This window comes from Rattus norvegicus, chromosome 3 (assembly GCF_021556685.1).
Source record: "Rattus norvegicus strain SHRSP/BbbUtx chromosome 3, alternate assembly SHRSP_T2T, whole genome shotgun sequence".
Classification (NCBI taxonomy): Eukaryota; Metazoa; Chordata; class Mammalia; order Rodentia; family Muridae; genus Rattus; species Rattus norvegicus.
Window position 1 is genome coordinate 107,359,302 of NC_141536.1, and position 26,772 is coordinate 107,386,073.

At 38.9% G+C, this 26,772-nt stretch overlaps 1 protein-coding gene across 3 annotated transcripts in view; it reads right to left on the bottom strand.

The window, feature by feature from the left end:
* Positions 1-26,772, bottom strand: part of Ubr1 (ubiquitin protein ligase E3 component n-recognin 1) — a 110,319-nt gene that overhangs the window by 36,872 nt on the left and 46,675 nt on the right. For 2 of the 3 annotated variants that reach the window (NM_001178072.2, XM_087653865.1), the window contains 13 exons: positions 25,431-25,494; positions 22,658-22,782; positions 18,872-18,924; positions 17,487-17,589; positions 16,567-16,615; positions 16,045-16,199; positions 13,162-13,261; positions 11,873-11,982; positions 10,133-10,219; positions 7,322-7,503; positions 3,659-3,864; positions 1,804-1,897; positions 649-798 (listed from right to left, as the gene is read on the bottom strand). In NM_001178072.2, coding sequence (NP_001171543.1) covers positions 649-798; positions 1,804-1,897; positions 3,659-3,864; positions 7,322-7,503; positions 10,133-10,219; positions 11,873-11,982; positions 13,162-13,261; positions 16,045-16,199; positions 16,567-16,615; positions 17,487-17,589; positions 18,872-18,924; positions 22,658-22,782; positions 25,431-25,494 — 1,478 coding nt within the window. Of the gene's footprint in view, positions 1-648; positions 799-1,803; positions 1,898-3,658; positions 3,865-7,321; positions 7,504-10,132; positions 10,220-11,872; positions 11,983-13,161; positions 13,262-16,044; positions 16,200-16,566; positions 16,616-17,486; positions 17,590-18,871; positions 18,925-22,657; positions 22,783-24,689; positions 25,266-25,430; positions 25,495-26,772 lie in introns of those variants that run through there. The other variant, XM_087653866.1, reaches the window with a different exon arrangement.

The window sequence follows — 26,772 nt, forward strand, 5'->3', positions numbered from 1 at the left end:
TGTTAGCCTGTAACTTGCCATATAGACTAGGCTGGGCTCAAGCTCAGAGATATTCCTGTCTGAGTCTCCTAAGTACTGGTTGCTACCACCACACCTGGCTAGGATAACAACTTTGTTACCAAGTAGAAGAGTAAGAATGTAGAAGTACGGGGCTGGGGATTTAGCTCAGTGCTAGAGCGCTTGCCTAGGAAGCGCAAGGCCCTGGGTTCGGTCCCCAGCTCCGAAAAAAAGAACCAAAAAAAAAAGAATGTAGAAGTATATAATGAAAGTTCTACTTATTAAAACTAGTGAAACTACAAAAACAGATTGTCAGAGGTAAAATATTTTAAAATTTAAATGCTCACAAATTATTCAAAATATGATAAATGTAATCATTTACTTATTTTTATCATTAACCTTTTGTACAGATCTCCAGTAGGATTTGCAATTTTGAGGTTCTACTGATTTAATGGTGGGTGGAAAAAGCAAAACACAGTGCTTTAAGTAAATGAAAATCCTAGTTCTCTTCAACACCAAAAGCTGGGCTTTCATCTCATTTGTGAGCACGATGCAAGCTTCGGAATGAGAATGGTATTAATCTCTAATCTCTGTGAGGAGGGAAGGGGCAAGTGAGGCTTGGAGGACAATCTGGACAGAGGTGAAACGCACCTGTTGATCTTCTGTGGCTGCAAAGGAATGATGGGGATGACGGTATTGCAGAGAGACTTGCAGAGAGGGCACAGGTACTCTCCACTCTCCAAGTCAAACAGGTCGACGTGAATGCGCTGCTGAGAGCTCAGCTGCACTGCTTCAAAATACCTGCAAAGTCAAAGATGCGGTCCACTCGCAGCACCTCACATGGCTTCCATCTGTTCTCAGCAAAAAGTCCTACAATTCTGGACTTAGTGTCTTCAGAATTTATCACAAAAATACAAGTTATAGTTATAAAAGAAACAGGTTGTCCCCTGGGGTGTAAGTAAGCTGGGAGACCCATCAGGGCAGATACAAATCTGAATGACTGCTTGAATCCTCTAACTCATCCCCTGCCTCAGGAGCAAGTGGACATCCTTAGAGATGCCAGGGAACCATCTACAGCACTGAGGGCTTGCGATGGACAGATTAACGATGCTTTTAACCTGATGGCAAATGAGTAAGCCATACAAAAAATTTATCAGAAATTACATTTTAAAATTTTTAATCTTTTCTCAAGAAAAAACTAGAATATGTCATTATTGCAAAGAAACTTATATTTTTGGTTTCTTCTTCGTTTGTTTCAATACAGGACTTCTCTGTGCTCCCTGGTTGTCCTGAGTCTGGCTCTGTAGACAAGGCTTGGAGCTCATAGGTCCACTGCTTCTGCCTCCCCCGTGCAGGATTAAATGCATGCACCACCATGACTGGCAACAAAGATACTTTCTACTACATATTTTAAGTTTTTGTTTTTGTTTTTTAAATAAAGATTACTGTTCCTCTCACATGCCTAGGACAAACAGTGTTAATACTACTTAGTTTTTGGGAAGCAAGTACATTTTCAGTTCTTGGAACTGAGCCAGGGCAGTGCACTGTGCATGTTAAGTACAAGCTATATTATCACGCTACACTCTAACCCTAAAAATATTAAGCTGGGAACTTGATATATCAATTTCAAAAGCTTATAATAAATAGAAATATAATTAGTATCATGAAAGCAGGATTAATAATTAAAATCGCCTTAATTATTCCACAGGAAAACAGAAAGAAGACATGAGAAAACACGCCTTTTGTGACGTGTAGTGAACGCCAATGTTCCTAGTCTCTTTAAGAACCTGTCAGAGGGAAACTTACTTCTGCCAGCACACTGCATGCATTACATGACCACAGCTTCCTGCGTAAGTGCCATGTGCCAGGTCTGGATCCATGAAAAGAGGGTCCAGTGATTCTGGTTCAGAAAGACACAAATAAGAGGTATATACTTATGCTTTCTAAAGTGTTAGTGGGTGGCAGTGGAGAAAGAGTTTTCAGGTCTAAAATGCTTAAATTTTATTTCTTAGGAATGTCCATGTATACCACTATGGCAGCAGGATATATATCCCCAAAAATAAGAAAAGAGGTGGAAAGAAACAAGACCATCAGGCTAGATCCTGAAATCCTTGTGGATTAACAACTCTATTCATTTACACTGTAATTCTGAACTGTAGGTTCAAGCTGCATTATACTGGCTGTTGAAATGCTTTTCTATTCTTCAAGAACAAATCTGCCTTCATAAATCAAAAGAATAATTTGAATACATGACAACTTATAAAGAAGACTTATTTTTAGATGAGTGTTTGCCTGCCTATATGTCTCTGTGTGCTGGTGCCCAAGGAGGCCAGAAGAGGGCACTGGACCCTCTGGAACTAGAGTTGCAGACAGTCGTGAGCCACCATGCAGAAGCTGGGTCCTCTCTGCATGAGCACCAAGTGCTCTTAACTGCTGAACAATCCCTCTAGCCACCAAAAATGTCCATTTTAAGAGTGGGGGATAGCGGGGTTGGGGATTTAGCTCAGTGGTAGAGCGCTTGCCTAGGAAGCGCAAGGCCCTGGGTTCGGTCCCCAGCTCCAGAAAAAAAAAAAAAAGAACCAAAGAGTGGGGGATAGCAAACCACAGAGCACGAAGTTTAAATTATGATGTTATTACATCACTCCTAGTCTGAGGCCAGTTAGCACCTGCTGCTCAGCTCCCTCGTTCACACAGCGACATCAGTGCACAAGGTGTTGTGAGCACTGAGTGTGCACATGTGCACAGCATGGAGTCGGTGACTGGAACATGCTAAATGTTAATAAATGTTAGTTTACTATCATCATCACTGCCAGGGAATTTAAAATGTAAATGTAAAGCAGCGAGTTTCGCATTAAGTATAATGTGTTATGTAATTAATACTCGCTGAAGTAAATGTTTAATATAAATCTAAACAGAAGGCAGATAAGTTCACCATGTGAGATAGTGAATAAAATTATTAGTCCGAATTCATCAAACTGGTTATTATCTTGAAAAAAGGGGACAAGAGATACATTACTAAAATAAACTTTTATTTTGTTTGTGAGACATTGTCTTACTGGGTAGCTTAGGCTGGTCTTGAACTAACCACCACCACATGGCAATCCTCCTAACCTAGCTCTCCATGTGTGGGGATTAGAGGCCCAGTTAAAAGAAACTTCATCAAAGCAATATGTAAAATATGTTTAGATATTTATTTAAAAAATATGCCTTCCTACTGAAGATATTTTGAGAAGAACTATAGAAATAAAGGTTGTATGTATGTATGTGTGTGTGTATATGTGATATTCTTGAATTATTAACTTCCTTAAATATGATAATGGTATGGTAAGTATATAGTAGACTGTCGTCAGTTTGGGAAATGCATTCAGAAATACCTGTGGATGAAGTGTTATGAGGCCTACAATTTACTTTCAAGTGATTCAGCAAGATAAAATAAAGCAAAAATTAGGTGACCGAAGACTAACAAAAATCAAAACGACACAAACAGTAGCCGGTGTGACAGGTAAGAACCTAATCTACTTCACATGTAGATATACTTTATATTGACCAGACAGGACTTACACATAACCTCACTGCTAAGGCTCTTTCCGAGTTTACTTCTATTCTACTTACATAGGCAGGAGAAGAAATGGCTGAAAGTAGATCCCTTGAGCATACGTACCCCCTAAGAGGCCCGCAGGCTTCCCCCTGTGCTGGGTTAGGGCGGTGGATTTCTGCACACAGGCGGACAACACCATGGCGTTGTTTTCTAGTTTCACCTCTTGTTCTTCTTGGCAGAGGATGCACGTCAGCACCTCCTTTTCTGTAAGAGCTGGGCCCCGTTTAGGGCCCAGAGCAATTCGAGAGCACTCACTGACTGCTGAGGGGCTAGCAAAAGAAACGGCACAAACCAGAACATAGGTTTTGGTCACTGTCTTTACATTTTGGTAGATTTTAAGTAAGTAAATATAACTAAAGTTATAGTTAGCAATATGACCTTTAAAATCTGCCCTGAACTTTCTGGCTTTAAGCAGTTAATTTTATAGCTAGAAAATTCAGTTTGTTCTAAGTACACAAAGAAATACATCACAGAATAAGATATATGTTATGATTCTATTTAATTTAATATGTCAGCAAAAGTGGGGCCATTTGTCTTTTTCTGAATGATATTTAGTTCATGTATCAAATAAATTTTGTAAAATATAAAAAAGTATTAAGAAGAAAATAAAAGGCATTATATTCTGCAACGTAACCACTAATAATCTGGCTTATTTTCTCCTAGTTTGCTTTCTATTTATAATACACATTTTGTGCAAAGAAGGTCATGCTATAAACAGAGACTTATCCACTTAGATGTTGCCTTACTTGTTCACACCTTGCTATTCTGCCATAAGTTATTTGAAACAGCTGCCCGGTGCCACTGCTGCGACTGCACTGTAACACCACTGCTGTGACTGCACTGTAACACCACTGCTGCGACTGCACTGTAACACTGTATCCAGTCCCTTTCACCAGGCATTGGAGCTTCAGTCTCTAGCTTAGTAGATATTAAAACTACAAAAACCGAAGCCTTAATCGACTTCAGTGCTATAGCAATACTTATACTCTATAATATACAAGATAATAAAGTGCAAATCAAAGCAAGTATTTATAATGGTTTGATGTGATGCTAGGAACCACTTCACAGATTTTTTTTACTCGCTTAATCCTTACAATAAACATGAGATAGATATAATATAATTACCTCCATTTTTCCAGAGGGAGAAACTGAGACCTAGAGATACTAAGAGATAGATCTAGGAACTCATCATTCGTACATAGTAGGACCAAGATTTAACTAACCCAAGGGGCCTGGCCTCTGAGGTCATGTGCTACACCATCCTGCAAAACTACACAAAAAGCTCCCTGAGAAATGGTGCTTCAGTCAATGAAGTATAAATAACTCAAGTGTTCATCAGTGTGCGTTAACATGACATAGAACATTATACAATTTTCAAAGGGTACTGCTCAGCTGTAACATCAGAAATATAGTAAGTATATATCACTTATGCTAACAAAGCAAGAAAAGGAATAACAATACCATATAATTTTGTGACTACATTATGTTCGAATGTAATAGTATAATGAAAGTCTGACATATATACATAAAATCTTCTTGTTTTTAGACAGTCTCGCTTATGCGCAGCTTAGGCTAGTCTCCAGCTCACTGTAGCTCAGACTAGCCTTGAACTTCTTTTTTAAACTCTTGAGTGCAGAGCTACACGTATAAAACTTATAACCACAGAAGGCAGAAAAGGATATAAGAACTTGGTCAAGTATCCAAAGGAACTTTAGCTTTATCTCTACCATTTAATTTTCAAAATGAAAATATAGTAGTATAACTGCAATTACAACAGTGAATGGAAAAGGCATTAAGATAAAATTAAGGGTCCAGGGACTAAGCCACTACCCAAAGACTATACATGGACTGACCCTGGGCTCCAACCTCATAGGTAGCAATGAATAGCCTAGTAAGAGCATCAGTGGAAGGGGAAGCCCTTGGTTCTGCCAAGGCTGAACCCCCAGTGAACGTGATTGTTGGGGGGAGGGCGGTAATGGGGGGAAGATGGGGAGGGGAATAACTCTATAGCAGGGGAGGGGGAGGGGTTAGAGGGATGTTGGCCTGGAAACCCTGGAAAGGGAATAACAATTGAAAAGTAAATAAGAGGGTTGGGGATTTAGCTCAGTGGTAGAGCACTTGCCTAGGAAGCGCAAGGCCCTGGGTTCGGTCCCCAGCTCCAAAAAAAAAGAACCAAAAAAAAAAAGTAAATAAGAAATACCCAATTTAATAAAAATGACAAAAAAAGATGAAATTAAGGGGGCTGGAGAGATGGCTCAGTGGTTAAGAGCACTGACTGCTCTTCCAGAGGTCCTGAGTTCAATTCCCAGCAACCACATGGTGGCTCACAACCATCTGTAATGAGATCTGGTACCCTCTTCTGGTGTGTCTGAAGACAGCTACAGTGCATATAATAAATAAATAAATTTTTAAAAAAAGATAAAATTGGGGTTGGGGATTTAGCTCAGTGGTAGAGAGCTTGTCTAGCAAGCGCAAGGCCCTGGGTTTGGTCCCCAGCTCCGAAAAAAAGAAAAGAAAAAAAAAAAGATAAAATTAAAACATAAGATACTGAGAAATCTGCCTTTATTACTATATATTACTATATATATGTGTATACACTGAAATATATATTATATATGTATATATAAAAATAATAAGACATTTGTCAAAAGACAAAATGTAAAAAGTCAGTAAACAACTTTATATGAGTTGGTCCTTGCACTAACTAGCAACCACAAAATGTTTATGTTTTAGTTTATGGTGCTAAGAATTGAGCCTAGTGCCTCATGTGCGTGAGCAAGCACTCTACCACTGACCTTCACTCCTAGCCCATACATTTTCTCTCACGAGAATGAAGCATGTTCAGACACCACTAGGAGTATATAATGGCGAGTCACCCAGAAATGCAATTTGGACTACCTGCTAAAGTTTTAACTTACCCAGGAGTAGTGGTTCACTCTTTTTTTTCTTTTTTTCTTTTTTTTTCTGGAGCTGGGGACTGAACCCAGGGCCTTGCACTTGCTAGGCAAGTGCTCTACCACTGAGCTAAATCCCCAACCCTGGTGGTTCACTCTTGATCCCAGCACTTGGGAGGCAGAGGCAAGCTGATCTCTGTGAGTCCATCTGGTCTATATAGTGAGTTCCAGGACAGCCAAGGCTGCATAGTGAGACTAAATGTATGGGACTGAGAGATGGCTCAGGGGTTAAACCACTGACTACTGTGCTAGAGGACCTGGGTTCAATCCCCATCTCCAGCGAGACAACTCACAACCACCTGCATCTCCATTTCCAGAAGATCTGGTGCCCTCTCCTGCTTCTGTAGGTATCAAGTACATATATGGTACATAAACATATATGCACGTAAAATGCCCATACATATAAAATAAAAGGAAATGTCTCAAAGAAATTTTTTAGAACTAAATATAAAAGAAAAACGTTGTGTTGTGAGTTATTCCTGTCATTTCAGCACTTGGGAGGCTGAGGCAGAATTGTTACGAGTTCAAGACCATCATGGACTAGATAGGATCACCCTGTCTCAAGCAAGCAAAAAAAAACTAGTATAAATCACCTCTATTAGGTGATGGATGTCTTTTCAGTTTGTAACAATGGTAGTTCATTTTTCCTAGGAACAAAATACCAATGCACAGAAAGTGGGGTTAGTATCTAGTTTTGCTGTTTCCATCTTAATAATGACTTCAGAGGAGTACCTGGCTTTCTTTTTCCTAAAATATTAATCTTTTATTTTACCTTTCTTCTTCCATAATGGAGTCTTCCTTCCCTGTTATTTCTGATGTATTGTCATACATGAGTTTGTGAGTTTCAATGAAGTTTTTCTGTAAGGCAGACATCTGGGCCATGATCTTCTGGCGATGTAGCCTAGCAGCTTCAGCTTTTCTCTTCCGTTCTGCTTTTTCTTTATCATGAGTAATCTGAATGTTAAATAACAGCAAAATTAGATAGGATCTTCTGTCCAGATTAAATATCCTCTATATGATGCGGCAGTTACCATATCTGACAAGGTAGACTTCAAACAAAAAGTAATTAGAGAGATAAAGAGGGGTACCACAGGGCTGGAGAGGTTAAGAGCAGTGACTGCTCTTCCAGAAGCCCTAAGTTCAAATCCAGCACCTTGTGGCTCACAGCCATCTGTAATGAGATCAGATGCCCTCTTCCGGTGTGTCTGAAGACAGCTACAGTGTACTTATAAGTAAATAAATCTTTTTTAAAAAAGGGCTACTACATATTAATAAAAGAGCTCACTACATCAAGTAGAAATAATGGGCTGGGTGTGGCAGCGCAGGCCTTAGGCCCAGCACTGGGAAGTAGAGGGCAGACAGGCCTCTGTGAGCTCCAGGCCAGCTTGGTCTACAGAGTTCCAGCACAGCCAAAGCTATGGAGAGAAACCACCCCCAAAGATATAACATTTGTTAACACTTACATACTAAATATTAGAACCCCAAATTGGTAAGACAAGCAAAGAAGACGTAACATATGTAGGTCCTGATACAGTAACAGTGGAGGACGTCAATGCCCAACTCTCACATCTTACTAGGTCTTCCAGGTTAAAAATAACTTATGAGACCTAGAGCTGCAATGTACCATTAGCCAAATGGATACAGACTATTATACCTGACAGATAGGGATTATGTATTTTTCTCAGTGACATATGGAACTGTCTCCAAAATTAATCACACCATAGGCTACAAATCAATACTTAACAAATATTAAAAAAAAATAATTTCTTGGTTGGTTAGTTTTTGTTATTTTGTTTTGTTTTTCAAGATAGAGTTTCACTGTGTAGGTCTGGCTGTCCTGGAATTCACTCTGTAGACCAGACTGGCCTTACATTCATAGAGATCCACCTGCCTCTGCCTAGACTACTGGGATAAAAGGCATCCGCTACTAACCACCCAGCAGAATTAATTCTTTATATCAGACTACAATGGAATGAAAGTAGAAGGCAACAAGAAAAACTACAGAAACTAGAAAAATATTGGGAAAGTGAACAAATACATTTTTTAATTAATAGTGACCAGAGAAGAAATTTTAAAATTCCTATAGTTAAATGAAAATGAGGCCTCCTAGAACCTTTGGAGAACAGTCAAGACAGTCCTAAGAGCAAAGTTTATAGCTGTAAGTTCTCGTATTAAAAAAAAAAAAGGGGGGGGGGTGGCAGGAGAGATGTTTCAGTGGTTAAGAGCACTGACTGCTCTTCCAGAGGTCCTGAGTTCAAATCCCAGCAACCACATGGTGGCTCACAACCACCTGTAATGAGATCAGTTGCCATCTTCTGGTGTGTCTGAAGACAGCTACAGTGTACTCACATACATAAAGTAAAAAATAAATAAATCTTAAAAGAGAAAAAGAGAGAGATCTTAATGACGCAGCTCAAGGCTCCTAGAAAAACAACACTAAGCCAGTCCCAGACCCAGGAGATGTGAAGACATTATAAAGACTAGAGAAGAGGTTAATGAAATAGGGGCTAAATGAACAATGCATAAAATTAACTAAACAAAGACTTGGTTCTTCCAAAAACACTGACGAATCCTTAGCCAACGTGACAAAGAAAAATGTGAAGATGAAATTAGAATAAAAGGGTGTTATATAACAGAGTCCGATGAAATCCAGAACATTATTAGAGAATAATTTGAAAATTTATATGCTGAAAAGCTGGAAAACTAGAAGAAGTGGATAAATTTCTATGAGCATATGACCTATCAAAATTAAAGCCAGAAGATAAAAATAACATAAGAGATTACAGTTCAGGCCTTTCACATGTGAGGCAAATGTTCTATCAAACACTAACTTAAATATAATGCATTTGCTTTTAGAAAAACTAGTTAATAACCCCGAGTAAGAATATTCGAATAATTAAGATGGATGCACCTTTAATTCCAGCATTGGGAGGCAAATGGAACTCTGTTAGTTTAAGGCTAGCCTGGTCTACATAGCAAGTTCCAGAACTGTCAGAGTTACATAGAGAGACCCTGTCTCAAAGAAGAAACAAACAAATAAATAAATAAACAAAAAGAATATTGGCTAATCATTAAATATTGGCTAGTTAATTCAATATTAGCAAAACATGATTCGAAACATTATGAAAATCTGACATCTAATTATCTAACCTGAATCTAAGATGTACCATTAGTTTCCTAATAGATGAATACTATTGACTAAATTATGGAATTTCACTGAGACATGTCCTATTTTAGAGATAAAAGCATTTTAAAATTAATAAGGTATTTTTAACAGAGGTCACTGGGCATCAAGCTCCTGTAATTTCGTAAGATACATACATTATACTGAGTTTCTGTCAACTGTAGTACAGAAGTATAGGAGTAAAAGAGGAACAAAAACCCCAGAGTTTGTCACAAACAGCTCCTCCTAAACAAGAAAAGTGACTCCGAGTTCAAAGACAGAGGGGATGTAACATTGTTATAGTGTTGTAAAGACAGAGGGGATGTAACATTGTTATAGTGTTGTAAAGACAGAGGGGATGTAACATTGTTATAGTGTTGTAAAGACAGAGGGGATGTAACATTGTTATAGTGTTGTTACCTCCTCACTTTTAATGGACTCCAATCCTGAAGTGCTTGCCACAACTAAACAAGATTTTTCTCTTAATCGCTTCACTGTGTCAAACATCTGTGAAAACAGAAGAAATATGATGTTTGGTTAGACTGACCAGGAAAACAGGTTTCTTTACTCACTAATCTGATTCAGCCATCTCGTCTCCAAATGCCTTTTGGTAAGCTACTTAGATGTATAAGAAAAACAAAATTTAAAAAGTGACCTTGTCTATGACAAACAGTGCTGTTGTTGGTCAAGGAGCCACAGCTGAGTTTAATTAAGTCTGCTGCTCTGAGAACAACTGTTTGTCCGGGGTCGGGGGTGCAGCACAGATTATTTTTAAATGTTAAATTCTTTTTTTTTTTTTTTTTTTGGGTTCTTTTTTTTCGGAGCTGGGGACCGAACCCAGGGCCTTTCGCTTCCTAGGCAAGCACTCTACCACTGAGCTAAATCCCCAACCCTTAAATGTTAAATTCTAAATGTTAATGAGACCTCTAACTTTCCAATGACTTTTCTGACTTGGCCTTCTAAATAACTGCCATTATAAAGCACACCACTAAAGCCAGTGTAAAGTGCGTTTTTACTCCTGTCTTTAGAACAATAACACACCGTTTTATTCTGACGTGTGAAGGGAACAGTCTGGCCCTGGCTATCCCGGACATCCCGCCTCCCCTTATGTGCCAGTGAGCTGGCCTGGCTCTTGCACTGCAGTGAGCTCTCCTTGGAACACTCCGCGAGCGTTACAGTACTGGCTCTAGTGGCCCAGGTCTCAGCTCTCACTCTACCGCCTGACAAAGCCCTTCTCTTATTGTCCAAGGACGCACTCTCTCATTCTATTGGATTATCCTGACGAGTATTTTTAAATTATCTGTACTTCAACTACAGCACATGCTCCATGAACGCAAGCTTTTTTGTGCTGCTTGGGATCTTGAATTCATCATGGCACACTGTAATTAATTACTCAGTAAAGGTAATTGCTAATGGCATAAATGGATATTTTATTATTAAAATAAATGCCACAGAAACAGACAAAACACAGTTGTAATAATTGATAGTAAACAACTATACACATGAAGAGAGAATTCTAGCTGCAAATAGGAGATTTTTATATACAGTATGGAATTACATAATTATGTATAGTTAAATAATGATAATAAGTGACTGTCAATTCTTGGATTTTTTTTATTTTTGAAATTATAATTACATTATTTCTCCTTTCCTACCTCCAAACCTTCCTATATACTCATCCCTTGATCTTTTTCAAAACCAAGGCCTCGTTTGGTTACACGCATGTATGTGTACACGTAACACATTCCTAAATCTAACCTGCTCTCTCTGCATGACATGACTTGCACGCCCGTTTTTATGTGCTCACTCTATCATACTGCAAATTTTTAAGAATTAATTTATGGTTCTGGGGATTGACTCAAGGACTCACACATGCTAAACACACATTCTACACTGTTCTTTTCATTATAATTTGAGAGCATGCTCTTTCTACTTATAAAAGTAAAATAGTATGCAAAGTTATGCCAGTAGCAAGCTCATGCACCGTGTATTCATTTACTGAGTTTATTGAGTGCATTGAGGCCACATCAAGTAACATACTATTAGGTTGGCATAAGTATATTCTGTGATATTCAAGTAAGGATGAACCATTCAATGATGCATTTAACAAAATGTTAAGAAATACACAATCCATTAGACCAGTTTACTTTTGTGGTATACCTGGAGAATCCATGTTATCATGTCCTTCTGGCCTTCTAATTGGGGGATTCCTTTGAGTTTTTCCAAAAGCATTTGTATATTCTGAGCATTCATTGCTGAACTTCCCAATCCTTTTTTAAAATACAAAATTATATTAAAAAAGATTATCTTCATAATTACGTACTAGTTTACTTCTTGGTGCCTATCATTCACATGATAATTGAGGCTTGCCAGTCATACCTTCACGACCCTGATTTTTCAAAGAAAGAATCTGCAATTACATGAAATACTGAGTTGCAATTATGTGAGTTATTAAGTACTAACCTGAAAGATAGCATGAGAAAAACTCCCATTATTTTAAGTTTCTGTCTGCATCACCCACTTGCTCTGCTAAGCAAGCGCTACTCTTAATAAACCACTCTTACCTTTCCTGTCTTTGCTCATTGTCTACACAAAGTACATGGTGAGAAGAACTACTGCAGAGATACCGAAGTGGGAGAGGTTTTAGTCATAGACAGGGAAGGCTTCAGTAATCTTCAAAACTAGTGTAAATAGAAAATATGATACTTTGCTTGCAACTATTGGTTTTACAATTAATGTTTCAGAAATTTGTTTTGAACAAGACTATCTTAGTCAAGAGCATTCTAATCTAGATCTATCCTATTCTTCAAAATTAGAAAAAAAATGTACAAAAAGAAACATTTTCTAAAGACACACTTTTCTCCACTCATACTACAATTATGCCCAGGAATGGAAGATCAAGCATTAAAAAAATTCACTAGGGAACTAAAAAAAAAAAAAAGAATGGGTATACTGGAAAATATTAGTTAAAAACTAAACATGCTAGGCGAATAAATCATTTAAGGGTCTTAGTGGTTTGAATCGGTATGGCCTCCACAGACTCAAGTATGTAAATGTATGACTCATAGGGAGTGGCTCTACTAGAAAGTGTGTTGATGTGGAGATGGGTTCTGAGGTCTCATATGTGCTGACTCCACCTAGTGTCGTACACAGTCTTCTGCTGCCTGGGTATCAAGATGCAGATCTCTCAGCTCCTTCTATAGCACCGTTGCCTGGATGCTGCCATGCTTCCTACCGTGGCAGTAATGGACTAAACCTCTGAAACTGTAAGCCAGCCCCAGTTAGAGGTTTTGCTTCATAAGAGTTGCCAAGACCATGGTGTCTGTTCACAGCAACAAAGGGCTTTTTAAATTTTAAGGACTGACAGATAAAAACTGTTTAAGGTCCAAACTTTCAATTGCAAACTGGCAATAAGGTGGAAGCTTCTTGGGATTGAGGGTTCAGCGTACTTGAAGCCTTATGGTAAAAGTCGAAAGCCACTTCTTCTTCAGGAGCTTTCTGAAGCTGCTGCTTCTCCTCCAGCAAGCCCAGCGCCAATATATGGAAGGCCTGAAAAAGGGAGAGCAAGGGTCTTTGATGTGCTTCCTCTTTAATTGGAGGTACTAATAAATAACCCCAAAGAAAGAAAACAGTAACCCAAAATGGACAGAGCTTATAAACAAAGTTAACTGAAAGAGAAATCATGAGTAACCATTTCAAATTAAAAAGATTAAACTATTAAGGTAACTGAAAGAATGTCACTTAAAATGGGACAAACATTTGGAGTTTACTATAAACTACAAAGCCACCCAAAGGGTTTATTTAGGAAGCAGTTACTTGTTATTACACTGGTGATAAAGGAACATAAACTAGTTTTACACTTAAAAAAATCATTGTGACAACATCAGCCAAAAATGTAAAGGAACAGACTGTGTAATAGGAATCAGTGTGGCAAATACACTCATTTATGTAAGCTAAGATGTGTACAAGGATGTTCAATTGCACACCAGGTGTAGCACACACCTGTAACCTCATGTACTTGGAAAGCTGAGGGGGAAGGATGACTTACGCCCACAAAGTCAAGACCAGCCTGAGCAACGTAGAAGAGAACCTGTCATAAGCAAGCAAGCAACTAACCATGGTTAATGTTCCTCTTAGTGTTCTTTTTTATAAAATCACACCCAATGTCTACTAATAAAAGTTAAATGCATAATAGTACTCATATATAACATGATAATATATGCAACCAAGAATGACAAAGACCTTTATGTGCTTATGTTGGAATAGTATCCAGGATTTACAAAACATTAACAGTGTTTAAGAGATAAGGACACTGGGAGCTGTGGGGAAATTTTTAACTGGAGTTCAAGTAAAGCTCTACATTACTGACTACAGTACTGCAAATATTTGTCACTGAGATACAAAAAGGGCATGAACCTACAGACCAATAATAACCAACAGGGGAGAGGAATGGATTATTCAGTTAGATAGGTATTAAATAAATATTTAATTATAGCTGCCATAAAATAGCAGGATTAAGTAATTTATTAGTTAGTGGTATCAAGAGCCAGGTATAGTTAGTCATGTGTAGGCTCTTAGCCCTCAGGATGTTGAGGCAGAAGGACTACCACAAGTTTAAGGCTAGCCTAGGCATAAGGAGTTTCAGTCCACCTTGTGCTATAGTATGTGACCCTGTTTCATTTATAGACAGATAGATAGTAGATAGATAGATAGATAGATAGATAGATAGATAGATAGATAGATGGAACAAATAGAGTTGGAAGTATGGCTTAGTGGTAGAGTTCTTATCTAGTATATACATGCTCCTGGGTTCATTCACCAGCATCACCAAAACTAAGCCAAACAAAATAAATGTATGCCTATGAAAACATGATGCACTGGGTAGTGGTGACATATGCCTTTAATCTTAACACTCAGGAGGCAGAGACTAGTAGGTCTCTGTAAGTTCAAGGCCAGCCTGGTCTACAGATCAAGTTCCAGGACAGCCAGGCTACACAGAAAAGAAAAAAGCAAAACCAGCATGATGCTATGGGCTTATCACTAACACGGAGACTTGTTTTTTCATTGGCTTCTTTGTTGTTGTTGTTGTTGTTTTAACTCAAAAGAAAAGGAGCTGGGAGATGTTGGGAAATTTTTAACTGGAGTTAAAAGAAACAGAGTTTCATGGTAGTTTCTAAAATAGTACAGGAATAGACTATGTTCCGAAAGAGCTTATTAATCATATGGGTTCTCCTTCCCAGCATCTTTGCAGTTAGCGCAATAATAGGCTTGCCAGGAATACAGTTACCTTTAATCACCATAATGTGACCCAATTACAAAAGTACATCATAATTAAATTTCTACAAAGCCCCAAGTATTACAAAAGGAAATAAGGACAGATGACGTTTTATACATCTTAAACTTGTCTTTACTCCTTGGTTCATTGGAGATTGCACCATCTTTAAAACCCAGCTACTCTGCTATCTTCATCTGTAGCATCTCTCAAGAAGGGAGAGGGCAGCTTGGCTAGCCCCATGATTACCATGCCATTCTCCCCAATCAGTCAGGACTAAACAGCAGGGGAGGGCAGAGTAGGACAGGGAGTGGAAGGCTAATCTCCCTTAGCACAACACTGCTGCTGAAGCTTGATGGGAGAGCAGAACTGGGAGGACTTGGAGAAAGAGGAATCCAGCCCCTGCTTTCTGTCAGAATCACTGTTGGAAAAGGAGAGGGAAAAGCAGAATGCATTCCATGCACATGCATCTTTTCATGAGGTTTCTTCACTTTCCTCTCCATCACCATTCCTAGGCCTACCCTGACCGAAGCCGGAGATTTCACACAGCAGGGAAGCATAGGGGCCGAAGGGTTAGCATGCCTGATACCTAGATGTGACCCAGGATAAGGAGGCCACCCTGGAGAGAAAGTTAGGGAACATCTGAGGGAGGAACCAAGGGCCAGAGGGAAAAATGACGGACAGGTGGTAGACAGGCAAGACTGGAACTTCTGGGGCACGTTCAGATTCGGCCCTGGCTAAGCAGCAGTGGGGTTCTACACAATCAGATGTTTGTTCAAGCTGTTCCAAGACCACTTGCGTGATTAATCCTTCCCAGGCATGGCTCTCACTTCCTGGTTATCCCTATCCTATGCACTTTTTTTGATTCTTTTAAAACATGAATAGTTCCCATAAATAGACATGCTAAAAACATGAGAACGTATCACCAAAGAAACTTGGGGCACAGTTAAACTATTTTAATGATTCCTAAGCATCTAACATGGTTCTGACTGACATTAATCCAAGGATTATTTTTCAGATTCCACAAAGAACTCAAAGAAAACACTGCAGGTAAACACACCATTTGGAGCATCCCTTCTGTCCACAGATTAGACTCGGGGTCCACTGCCCGCTCGAAGATGGTCCTGAGAATGTGCATCATAATATCACAGTTGAGAAGGTCAGTTACTTTGCTGAAAGCGGGACAGAACTCAGGAGGAGGTGGCGGTGGCAAGGCTGTCAGGGAAACAGAATACATGGGGAAAAGATACAAACAGGTACATTTTTATCGAACTAACCTAACATACTAAATGAAAATATGAAAATTCAAAGTTTAAAAGCAAAATAACGTGATCTTTTTCTGGCTCAAAGCACTGAAAACATCAGTGTCAAGGGAAATGTAAACTGCTAGACCAGCCTCTCAAAATAAGTTCCATTTGCGGACAATTTAAGAGGCTCTCATTCATGTTGGCCACATCTGAATAAATAAATGAAAAAAGGCTTTTTTATATTTCCTTTAGTTGCCCCCTTCAAATCAAATCAACAAAACACTCAAAAAAAAAAAAAAAAGTCAAAATGAAGCAGTTCTGAATCACAGTTTTACCTTCATCTTTATTTTCTTGTTTTCTCCTCTTCTTCTGCATATGTTCAGCCTATTTAAGAAAAATAAAGTAGTAATTATTGTTATATATACTGCTTAGCAGGCACAAAACAAGTAAAATACTGTTTGAAGAAAATAAAAAGTTGACCTACCTACTAACGTGCTATACATGCTAATTTAAAATATATTCAGACTATTACTTTGACTAGAAACCAAATAGTTCTTAGAGAAGGCAGCACAAGCTGAGTGAGGTATGATCCTCACTCAGAACTTAACCCCTGCTCCTTCAGTCAGAAGACTTCCTAGCTTCTATCTGGTACAAGGACCCACATGACAGTGTGTAACTTTTATCTGTACTTGTATTTATATTTATTTATTGTATTAAATGAAAGTTCATGTGTTAGACTCCACTGCAGTGAGGAAGCAGCAGGCAGCCTGATGCACAGGGCAGTGGCATCTCACTCAGCCCCATGTCTGGCTTCAGATATCATGAAGAGGAAGCCATGATGGAGTAGAGCATTTCCCACAATGGCAGCAAGCAAGCAAGACCATGCTGGTAGTAACCAGCTTTCTCCTTCCACACCTTTGTAAATTATTCAGCTTAGCCAAAGGTCAACACAACCAGGCGTCACCAAAACCAAGTGATCCTTTATCATCATTCTAGGACCGACAGACACTGTGCCAGTCACTGCTGTAAAAGGCAAGAAAGATTGGGGGGTGGGGGGGGACACGGGACGGACGGACGACGACGGACAGGGACAGGGGATGGAACACAGAGACAGACAGGGACAGAGAGGGACAGAGAGGGAGAGGAGTACCCTAAAGAAGCACTCTCTACTGAGAGCCATCATGAAACTACTTTTCTGTAGATTCAGAAAACAGGCAGGACTTCAAGTTTATTTATGAAAAGGAATTTTTCCTACCTTGCTATGCTGTGTTTTAGAATAATGGTAAAAGTACATATTGAAGTCTTTCAGTGATTCGTCTTTCAATTCATAAACACCATGGCCCGACACACCCGGTTTCCTAAAGCAACAGGCAACACAGATGAAGAACAGTATTTTTGTTTTTGTTTTCACAGTTCTGACACCAGACAAAGACTCTAAAATCTAATCCAAAATTCAAGATTCCTATTAAAAATTATGTATTAGAAATAATCAATTTGGTTCTATGATAATTAAGAAACATACACTAAATACAAAATACTGACAACAGTGACATTTTTATTGAATAGTTATGAAATTCAAACAAATCTGGGAAAGTTTGCTTTGTGCTAGGTGGACCTGATAGTATGCATACTTAGATTCCCAGACTCTGTTTATAGCCTCTGGTGTAAGGCACCTGTTAAGTTACAGCTTACTACTTGACAAAGGGTCAAACCTCACACGGTAGAGAACGAGTCATTAGCAAACTGTTATAGCAATAGTGTGGCATCCTCGACTGAGCATGGCAGTAGGCAAAAGCACCACAGCTGAAAGAAGCATATCATATTTGCTATGAACAGAAAGCATCTTTGAGTTTTTGTCTAATTCTTAACAAAAAAATCATTAAACACTGCTAAAAGGGAAAAGCGCCACATGCTATTGTATAAGTTGTTCACATTTGGTAATGAGCTAGAGACACTCAACAGGTAAGAGCACTGGGTGCTCTTCCAGAGGACCCAGCCAGCACCCACTCGGCAGCTCACAACTGTCTGTTCATACAATTCCAAAGGACCTGGCATCCTCGTACAGACATATATGCAAGCAAAACATGAATGAACATAAAAATAAATCTTTTTCTAAAAAGAACCTAAACCAATAGCATCACTCTAAACACAATAATATCACAAGTCAAAATACATGACTAGCATTAATTTTCCAAAACTCAAAAATTAATCCAGTTAACATTTTTACGTTATCACAAAGAGTAAAAGGATTATAAAATACCCTTTAATTCTATTGGAGAAAAAATCTAAGATTAGCATATAAAACAAAAATTTATAAAACAATGAAGTCATAGCTTCAAAGTACTGGGAAAGAATTATCAGACGGTCTTATTAGCTTCTGTCTAAATCACCTCCTATCACTGGTGAATCTCTCATTTTCCTGCCACGCAGAGAACCTCATTCTGTCAACAAACACATTAAATTGTTTCATCATTGAACACAGTCAGCCAGTGCCTAGGGCATCCCCATTCTCATCCCTCTAGTCTGTATTGTATTCTCATTCCTGGGCACTCTAAAAAGACAGACGTTCTAAAAATTATCCAGAGTATAAAAATAAAGATCAGTCTATCTCTCAGATAAGGATAAATATTAAACACTTACTTAAATGTGGCCACTTTGTTTATGACATTCTCTAAGCCAGTTTCGTTATTTTCCTGTCGAAACAACATTTTTTTTTGGTCATTTTTACCTTCAGGTAATGATTTTTTCTTCTATTACTGTGAACTGAAATACATTTTAAACTTCATCTCTGAAGTACTTTGTACACAATACATTTAAAGATTAACTGCATTATTGTTTTAAAAGTACATATGAAAATCAGGTGGTAGCGGCACACGCCTTTAATTCCAGTACTCAGGAGGCAGAGGCAGGCAAATCTCTGTGAGTTCGAGGCCAGCCTGGTCTAAAGAGTGAGTTTCAGGACAGCCAGGGGTACAAGGAGAAACTCTGTCTGGGGAAGGGGGTAGGGGGAAAAGGAAAAAAAGGAAAAGAAAAACAGTACATATGAAGTCAATGTGTTGTAGGGGAGTAACTTTTAAGATACACAATCTTATGTATAAATAGAACAAGGTAAGTCAGCTCTCGGAGTCTGCCTCTGTGTGTGCACACACACATAATTTTTAATGCCCACCCTCCCTTCTTTTCTTCTCTTTGCTTTTTGGATGGTATTGGGCTTTAACCCAGGGTCCGTAGGAAGCATTCCATCACTCAGTGGTTAAAAAGAAGCCTTGTGTTTCGTGTTACCAACAACACCTAGGAACATGTCCATGCTTTGCTAAGCCTTGAAACCATGGTAAACGGAGCCAATAGCCTCCATCCAGAGACACATGGCAACAGATCTGTGCAAAATGTCCACGTGTTCCTCCTTTTGCAGCTTTGATATTTTTCTGCTAATTAGCGCAAACATTTCCTTAAAAACTGCGTAGTATTTTTATGAAGTCATTTACAATGATGGAGAAGGACCTAGTTAAAATACTACAGTAAACTTATAGCTAGCTACTTATAGTTTTTAAAAATTAAGAAATTTAACCTCCTTTTTAAAGTTTAGTTTGAGCAGGCAAGATGGCTCAGTGAGTAGAAGCACCTCCTGCCAAGTCTGAGGAACTTAGTTTAATCCCTGGGACCCACATAGTGAAAGAAGAGAACTGATCCCTGCATTGTCCTCTTATCTCTGCAGGTGCCACACACATGCACACACACACACACACACACACACACACACACACACACACACACACCCCACATGCACACACACACCACATGCACACATACACACCCCCACATGCACACACACACATACACACCCCCACATGCACACACACACCACATGCACACACACACACCACATGCACACACACACCACATGCACACAAACACACCCCCACATGCACACACACACACATACACACACATACACACCCCCACATGCACACACACACCCCACATGCACAGACACCCCACATGCACACACATACCACATGCACACACACACACCACATGCACACACACACCACATGCACACACACACCCTACATGCACACACACCCCTCATGCACAGACACCCCACATGCACACACACACCCCACATGCACACACACACACATACACACACATACACACCCCCACATGCACACACACACCACATGCACACACACACACACACCACATGCACACACACACACCACATGCACACACACACACCACATGCACACACACACCCCACATGCTCACACACACCCCACATGCACAGACACCCCACATGCACACACACACCCCACATGCACACACACACCACATGCACACACATACCACATGCACACACACACCCCACATGCACACACACACACCACATGCACACACACACCCCACATGCACACACACACACACACACACACACACACACACACACAAACCACACGCACACACATGCAGAAATAAATACAATAAAAATTTATTTTATTTGCCCATTTAGTTTTTAAAGAGATGAGTCTCACTATGCTGCTCAGGCTGACCCTAAATGGTCCTTCACTTCCCAGGTAACTGGAATTTTACTATAAAACATGCGTCACTGCATCTATTTAACCTCCTTTTAAAAAATAATTTATTTGAGATTAATCAGCAAAGTCAGAGGATGTCTTAGAGAATTTTGTTTCTAGGTATATTATATATGTATTACCAGTCACGGGTGAAATTACTTTAGATAACAGATATGTTTAGAATTTTTGAATACTTATCTTAATAGTATTTAGGGGGAAAATCATTTAGAGCATCAAAACTATTATTTCACAGATATTACTGCTTAAAACACACTAAGGGCAACTATAAGACGACAGTTAAAAGGCATTAATCATGAAATTAATAGGTGGATATACAAAATTTACAAAAGTAAAATCCCAAATAGCTGTGGTTTGACAACCAGTTTACAATGAAACTGGGAAAAAATCTGGCAGAAAGGAAGAAACCTGAGTCAAAGCACAGCATCTCTTGTGTGTGTGGAAGTCTTGCCAACACAGGAAAGTTGACTTCTTTATTAAGAATCACGTTTCTGGGCTGGAGAGATGGCTCAGCGGTTAAGAGCACCCGACTACTCTTCCAGAGGTCATGAGTTCAATTCCCAGCAACCACATGGTGGCTCACAACCATCTGTAAAGAGATCCGATGTCCTCTTCTGGTGTTTCTAAAGACAGCTACAGTGTACTTATATATAATAAATGAATCAAATCTTTAAAAAAAAAAAAAAAAAGAAAGAATCACGTTTCTAGGACTGCAGGGGTAGCTCAGTGTGTGAAGGGCTTTGGTGTGCAAACTTAACATCCTGACCCAGGCCTTGGAGTCCATGGAAAAAGCACATGTGGTGGCTCAAAGGTCAAATCCCAGCACTCCCAGATGAGAGGCAGCAGATATCTACATACATGTCACAGCATGTGCATGTAAATATCATACATACATACATACATACATACATACATACATACATACACAATGTATAATTATCAAATCAGGGTAACTGGAATTTCCAAGTCCTTAAATATTTTTCAATTCAATATGTTGGAAAACTTTGGACTCTCATTTTCCTAGTTATTTTGAAATATATCACTTTTTGTTAAGTATGAATATTAGAATTCATTCCTTTTTCTAAGTATATTTTGTTACCCATTATTTAACCTCTCCCTGATCTCCCAACACCCTTAGCCTCTAGAGACCACTAATTTTACCTTTTTCTATGAGATCTACTGTTTTATATGATGCTTTCATTCATCTGCCTTTGCATTTTCTGCACAGAAAGCAGGCTTGCAAAATGCTCCAAGAGCTCCCTGGTGTTTCCCAGCCCCTCACTGCTTCCTATAATAAAATCTTCAAGTTTTGTTTTCTGGCCTGTTTCCCACAAGATCCATATTAACACATTGCTCCAAAAAGCTGAAATCTCAGGATTTCAGATACCTTTCACTTCCACTGTCAAAAATCTTGTTTTAAAGTAAACAAAAATTTAGGAGCATTTCCATAATATTAAAGCTTATAAATGACTAAAACATGATAGGTAATTCTTTTACAACCATAATATTAAAATATGGGTCATTTTGCTAAGCAAATTTTCCTGAACCACAAAAACTGGAATTCCTCAATCTTAAGAAAAGGGACTGAAATGGAAACGTGGAGACTAGCAAGACAGCTCAGTGGTTAGAAGCACTGGCTGCCCTTGCAGGGCTTCCTGGGCTAGTTCCCAGGGCCCATATGCTGGTTCACAACTGTCTATGGCTTTAGTTCCAGGGGACCCAGCACCCTGCCTGAACACCAGGCATGCATATGATACACTCACAGACATGTAGGGAAAACACCTAAACACATGATTTTTTAAATAATTTTTTTAAAAAAGAAAAGTAGACTTACATTCTCCGGTAGGTTTCTGGCAATGGCACTGTGTGGCATGGGCTCAATGCAAAGTAAGTGAGTGATCTCTCTCATTATAACCTCCTCTTTGGTCACGTTTCCCACTCCGGGTACATAACGTTCTCCTAATACAACAAAACACAAAACCAGAAATCTTCATCCATTTCCATTTAAGTTTTGTTCTAACTGATGTTACTTATACCCAGAACATTGCATTAAATTAGGCCTACAAAAACAAATCAAAGTTATTTCAATATTTTCCCCAAACTATTTGTTGAAAGAAAGAAACCATTCAGTGACCTGAAGACTCCAGCTCTTATTTTAATTTGCTGTAATCCCAGCACTTGTGAGGCTGAGACAGGAGGATCACAAACAGAAAGGCTACCCTGGGTCACATAACAAGACCAGGTTTCAAAAGTCAAACCAATACACTGGAGAAATGACTCAGTGGGTAAGAGCACGTATTTCTCTTAGAGAAGCCCCAAGTTCTATCTCTGGACCCTCCATCAGGACACCCATATCTGCGTGCTGTTCCAGCTCCAGGAGATCCAATGTCTCTGGACTCAAAGGGGCATGTGCACTCACATGCACACACCTACACCTACACTAAGAATAATAAATTGTTAAGGTCAGACATGTTGGCACATGCCTTTAACACTAGCACTGAGGAGGTAGAGACAGCAGATCTCTGTGAGCTTACGTGGTGAGCTCCAGGTCAGCCAGAAGTATACATTAAGATCCTGTCTCAAAAAGAAAAGAAAAGAAAAGAAAACTAAACTAAAAGAAAATCAAAATAAACTGCAAAAACAAACAGGGCCTTCTTAGAGGTTAAGTATCCTTGTTGCACAATCGCGAAGACCAGAGCACCTGTGCAACAAGCCAGATGGCTGACACACACTCCAGCCAGAAGGGATCTGATGCCCTCTTCTGTCTCCCACATACATGCAGAAGTCATGCACATGTGCACACACACGCACACATGCACACACACACACACGCACACACACACACACACACACACACACACACACGCAGACAAGCATACACACAAAGGCAGAAGACACAGAGACAAAAAGAGAGAAATAAAGAAGTACATAAAAAAAAGAACAAAATGAAAACTGAAAAGTTAAATTAATAGTGTAAATCATAAAACAGGATTATTTATCAAGCCTAGGACTCACACATGCTAGGCACATACTCTACCACTGAGCTATCCAGGTCCAGGTTACAAATACATAAACAAAAAACCTGTGAAATGGAGACTGGAAATTGCTAAGTCAAGTAAAGGAATGTCTCTGGTGCCGATCTCTAACTCCATTACTTCAAGCAGACATTTGAACATATGGCACCCGAGTGGATTTTTTTAATTTTTTAAGTGTATATATGTGCAAATTACTTTGTGTAATGTGAACGTGTGTGTGTGGGGGGGGGGGTTAGCTCTTCATTTCTACGATAGGATTGCTTACTGAATCTGTACTCACAGATGTAGTGAACCCTGCTGGCAACCTGCTTTCTAGGGATCCTCCTGTCCAGTCTCCTCAGTTCTGGGATTACGGGTGTGTGCTGCCAGCCTGCCTTCCTCCCACTTTTATATTCGTATTGGAGACTGAACTCAGGTCCTGTGCCTTCACATTAGAAACCTTACCATGGTCCTGTTGAAATTTTCGTTGACAGACACTGGTTAAACGCAGCAGTAGGTTTCACAAGAATAATTCTTTCAGGTGTGTCGTGTACTTTGCCCACATTCACCTCCCACACTGTCCTTGCCTTTCACTGGTCTCCTTTCTAATCCCCACCTCTGCCTTCATGACCTATATAGTCACCACTAGTTTTCAACACTATAATATCTACAAAAGGCCAGTGACATATACAAGAGATTCTTTTAGATATTCTCTAAATCATATACATTTCACAAAGAATTTGTTAAATGATTTATTTCCAATAACTTATTTTCAAATTTGTAAATTCTATAATTTTATATTTTATTTTATAATTTTTGTATATATATGTATATATATATGTATATATTTACCAAAGGGGTATCCCCCAGGTTCACAGTCCCAGAAGCAACCTTAGAGTAGGTTCCTTTCACAATGTATGGATTAGGAATCTGAAACTCAAAGATTATATAGCATGTTCTTAATAACTGAGAGCAAGGCCAAGACTTTATACTCTAACTCCTAATCCAATGTTTCTACTCATTTATATTTCCTATTATTAACCAGATACAGGCTTGAAAGACGGCTCGCTGATTCAGAGCTCTTACTGTTGTTGCAGAGGAACCGAGTTCTGTTCCCAGCACCCAGAGGGCAGCTCACAGCCTTCTTTCTCACTCTAATATTTACACAAGCTAATTTGCAAACTTGACATGATGAAAACATTTAGATTAGACTGAGGATATATGTAAATGTCATTCGCAAATGTAAATGTTAGTACTGAATTCGTAGATTTAAACCCTAAGTTATTTAACCTTGACCTCCAAAGTCCAACAATAAAACATCAAATATAAACATTAAGAGGTTCCTGGGATGAAGCTTAGTGGCAGAGCACTTGTCTAACATGTGAAAGGCCCTGGGTTTGATCTCCAATACTGAGGGAAAAAATATGCAAGGTTCATTTCTAAAGAACTTTCTGAATCTATCCATCACACTAGTCATATTAATCTTGGATATTTCATGTAGCATTTAGAACAAAAGGCAAATACCAATTATATTTTATTAACGCTCTCTAAAAAGTAAATCATGTTCTAATTCAAATTTTGTTTTAATCTTACCCACAATATAGATGAGGACCTGAAGCATTTCTTCTATTAATGTGTTATACTGTTTAATCAAATCCTATAGAATTAAAAAAAAAAGTTATATAAGAACCACAAACTCCAAGTCTGGATTTCTTGATTAGATGCAAGGCCCACCGAGTCTAGAGTTTTCTTCTGAGCACGGCAAGAGGTAGGAACCAAAACTCCCACCTGACACAGGGAGGAACTGACCACAGTTGTCAGAGACTAACACTTTCTCCATTACATCACTGCTACATTGTTACTAAGTCAACAAACTCTAATCTTTCCCCTCTCTGCTCTTAGCTTCCTTCTTACTAGGAGAGTGAGAATGAGGCTTAAAGCACATGTCCTAGGTATAGTAAGAATATCGTAATCAGAAAAAAATGCAAATTGAACTTGTTAAAAAAAAAAAAAGGATATCGTTCCCTAAACATCTCTTACTTAAGTTCTTCTGATAAATCAGTTATTTTCACTGAGGGTAAAGTGACAAAAATATCATTTCCTTTTTATAGCCTACTACTCGGACCTCTGGAAGTGACTTTGAAGTTAGAAGAATAAAGGAATGGGATTTAATAAACTTAAAACAGTCAAGGTTGCTCCTTGTTGGTGGCTGCTCACGCCTTTAGTCCTAACACTCAGGAGGCAGAGGCAGGTGGATCTCTGAGTTCAAGGCCAGCCTGGACTAGAGTGAGCTCCCGCCCAGCCAGGGCTACACAGAGACAACCTGTCTCAAAAAACCAAAACAACAACAAACCAGTCAGGATTGCTTCATAAGCTGGTACTTATCAAATAAATGTTAAAATAATACAGATGTGTCAGGACACTATAAGACAAACACAAATTGTGAAAAATATATCCAATATAATAAAAATACTAAAATAAACATTATGAAAATAGAGAAAAAAGATTTGGGAAAAAAAAAACATACAAAAGGAAAGCACCAACAATTCGCTAACTCCCCCGAAACCAATAATGAACCAAAATAATGAAACTGTACGGGGGTTGGGGATTTAGCTCAGTGGTAGAGCGCTTGCCTAGCAAGCGCAAGGCCCTGGGTTCGGTCCCCAGCTCCGAAAAAAAAAAAAAGAAACTGTACGTGGCATCTTTCACTATAGATGTAATATTAAAAACCCACGCTATCAGAAATACACATGCACCAATCTGCTGATACTTATCAAGAGCCTTAAGTAAAAACGTGCTGTTTTATTCATCAAATTCACACATAAAATTTATTTTAAAATAAATGTTTTCTGCATGTAATGGAATTGCTATATGGACTTCAAAAGTGATAATGTAAAAATGGCAATACAGGTCTGGTATTTATTCAATTACAGGG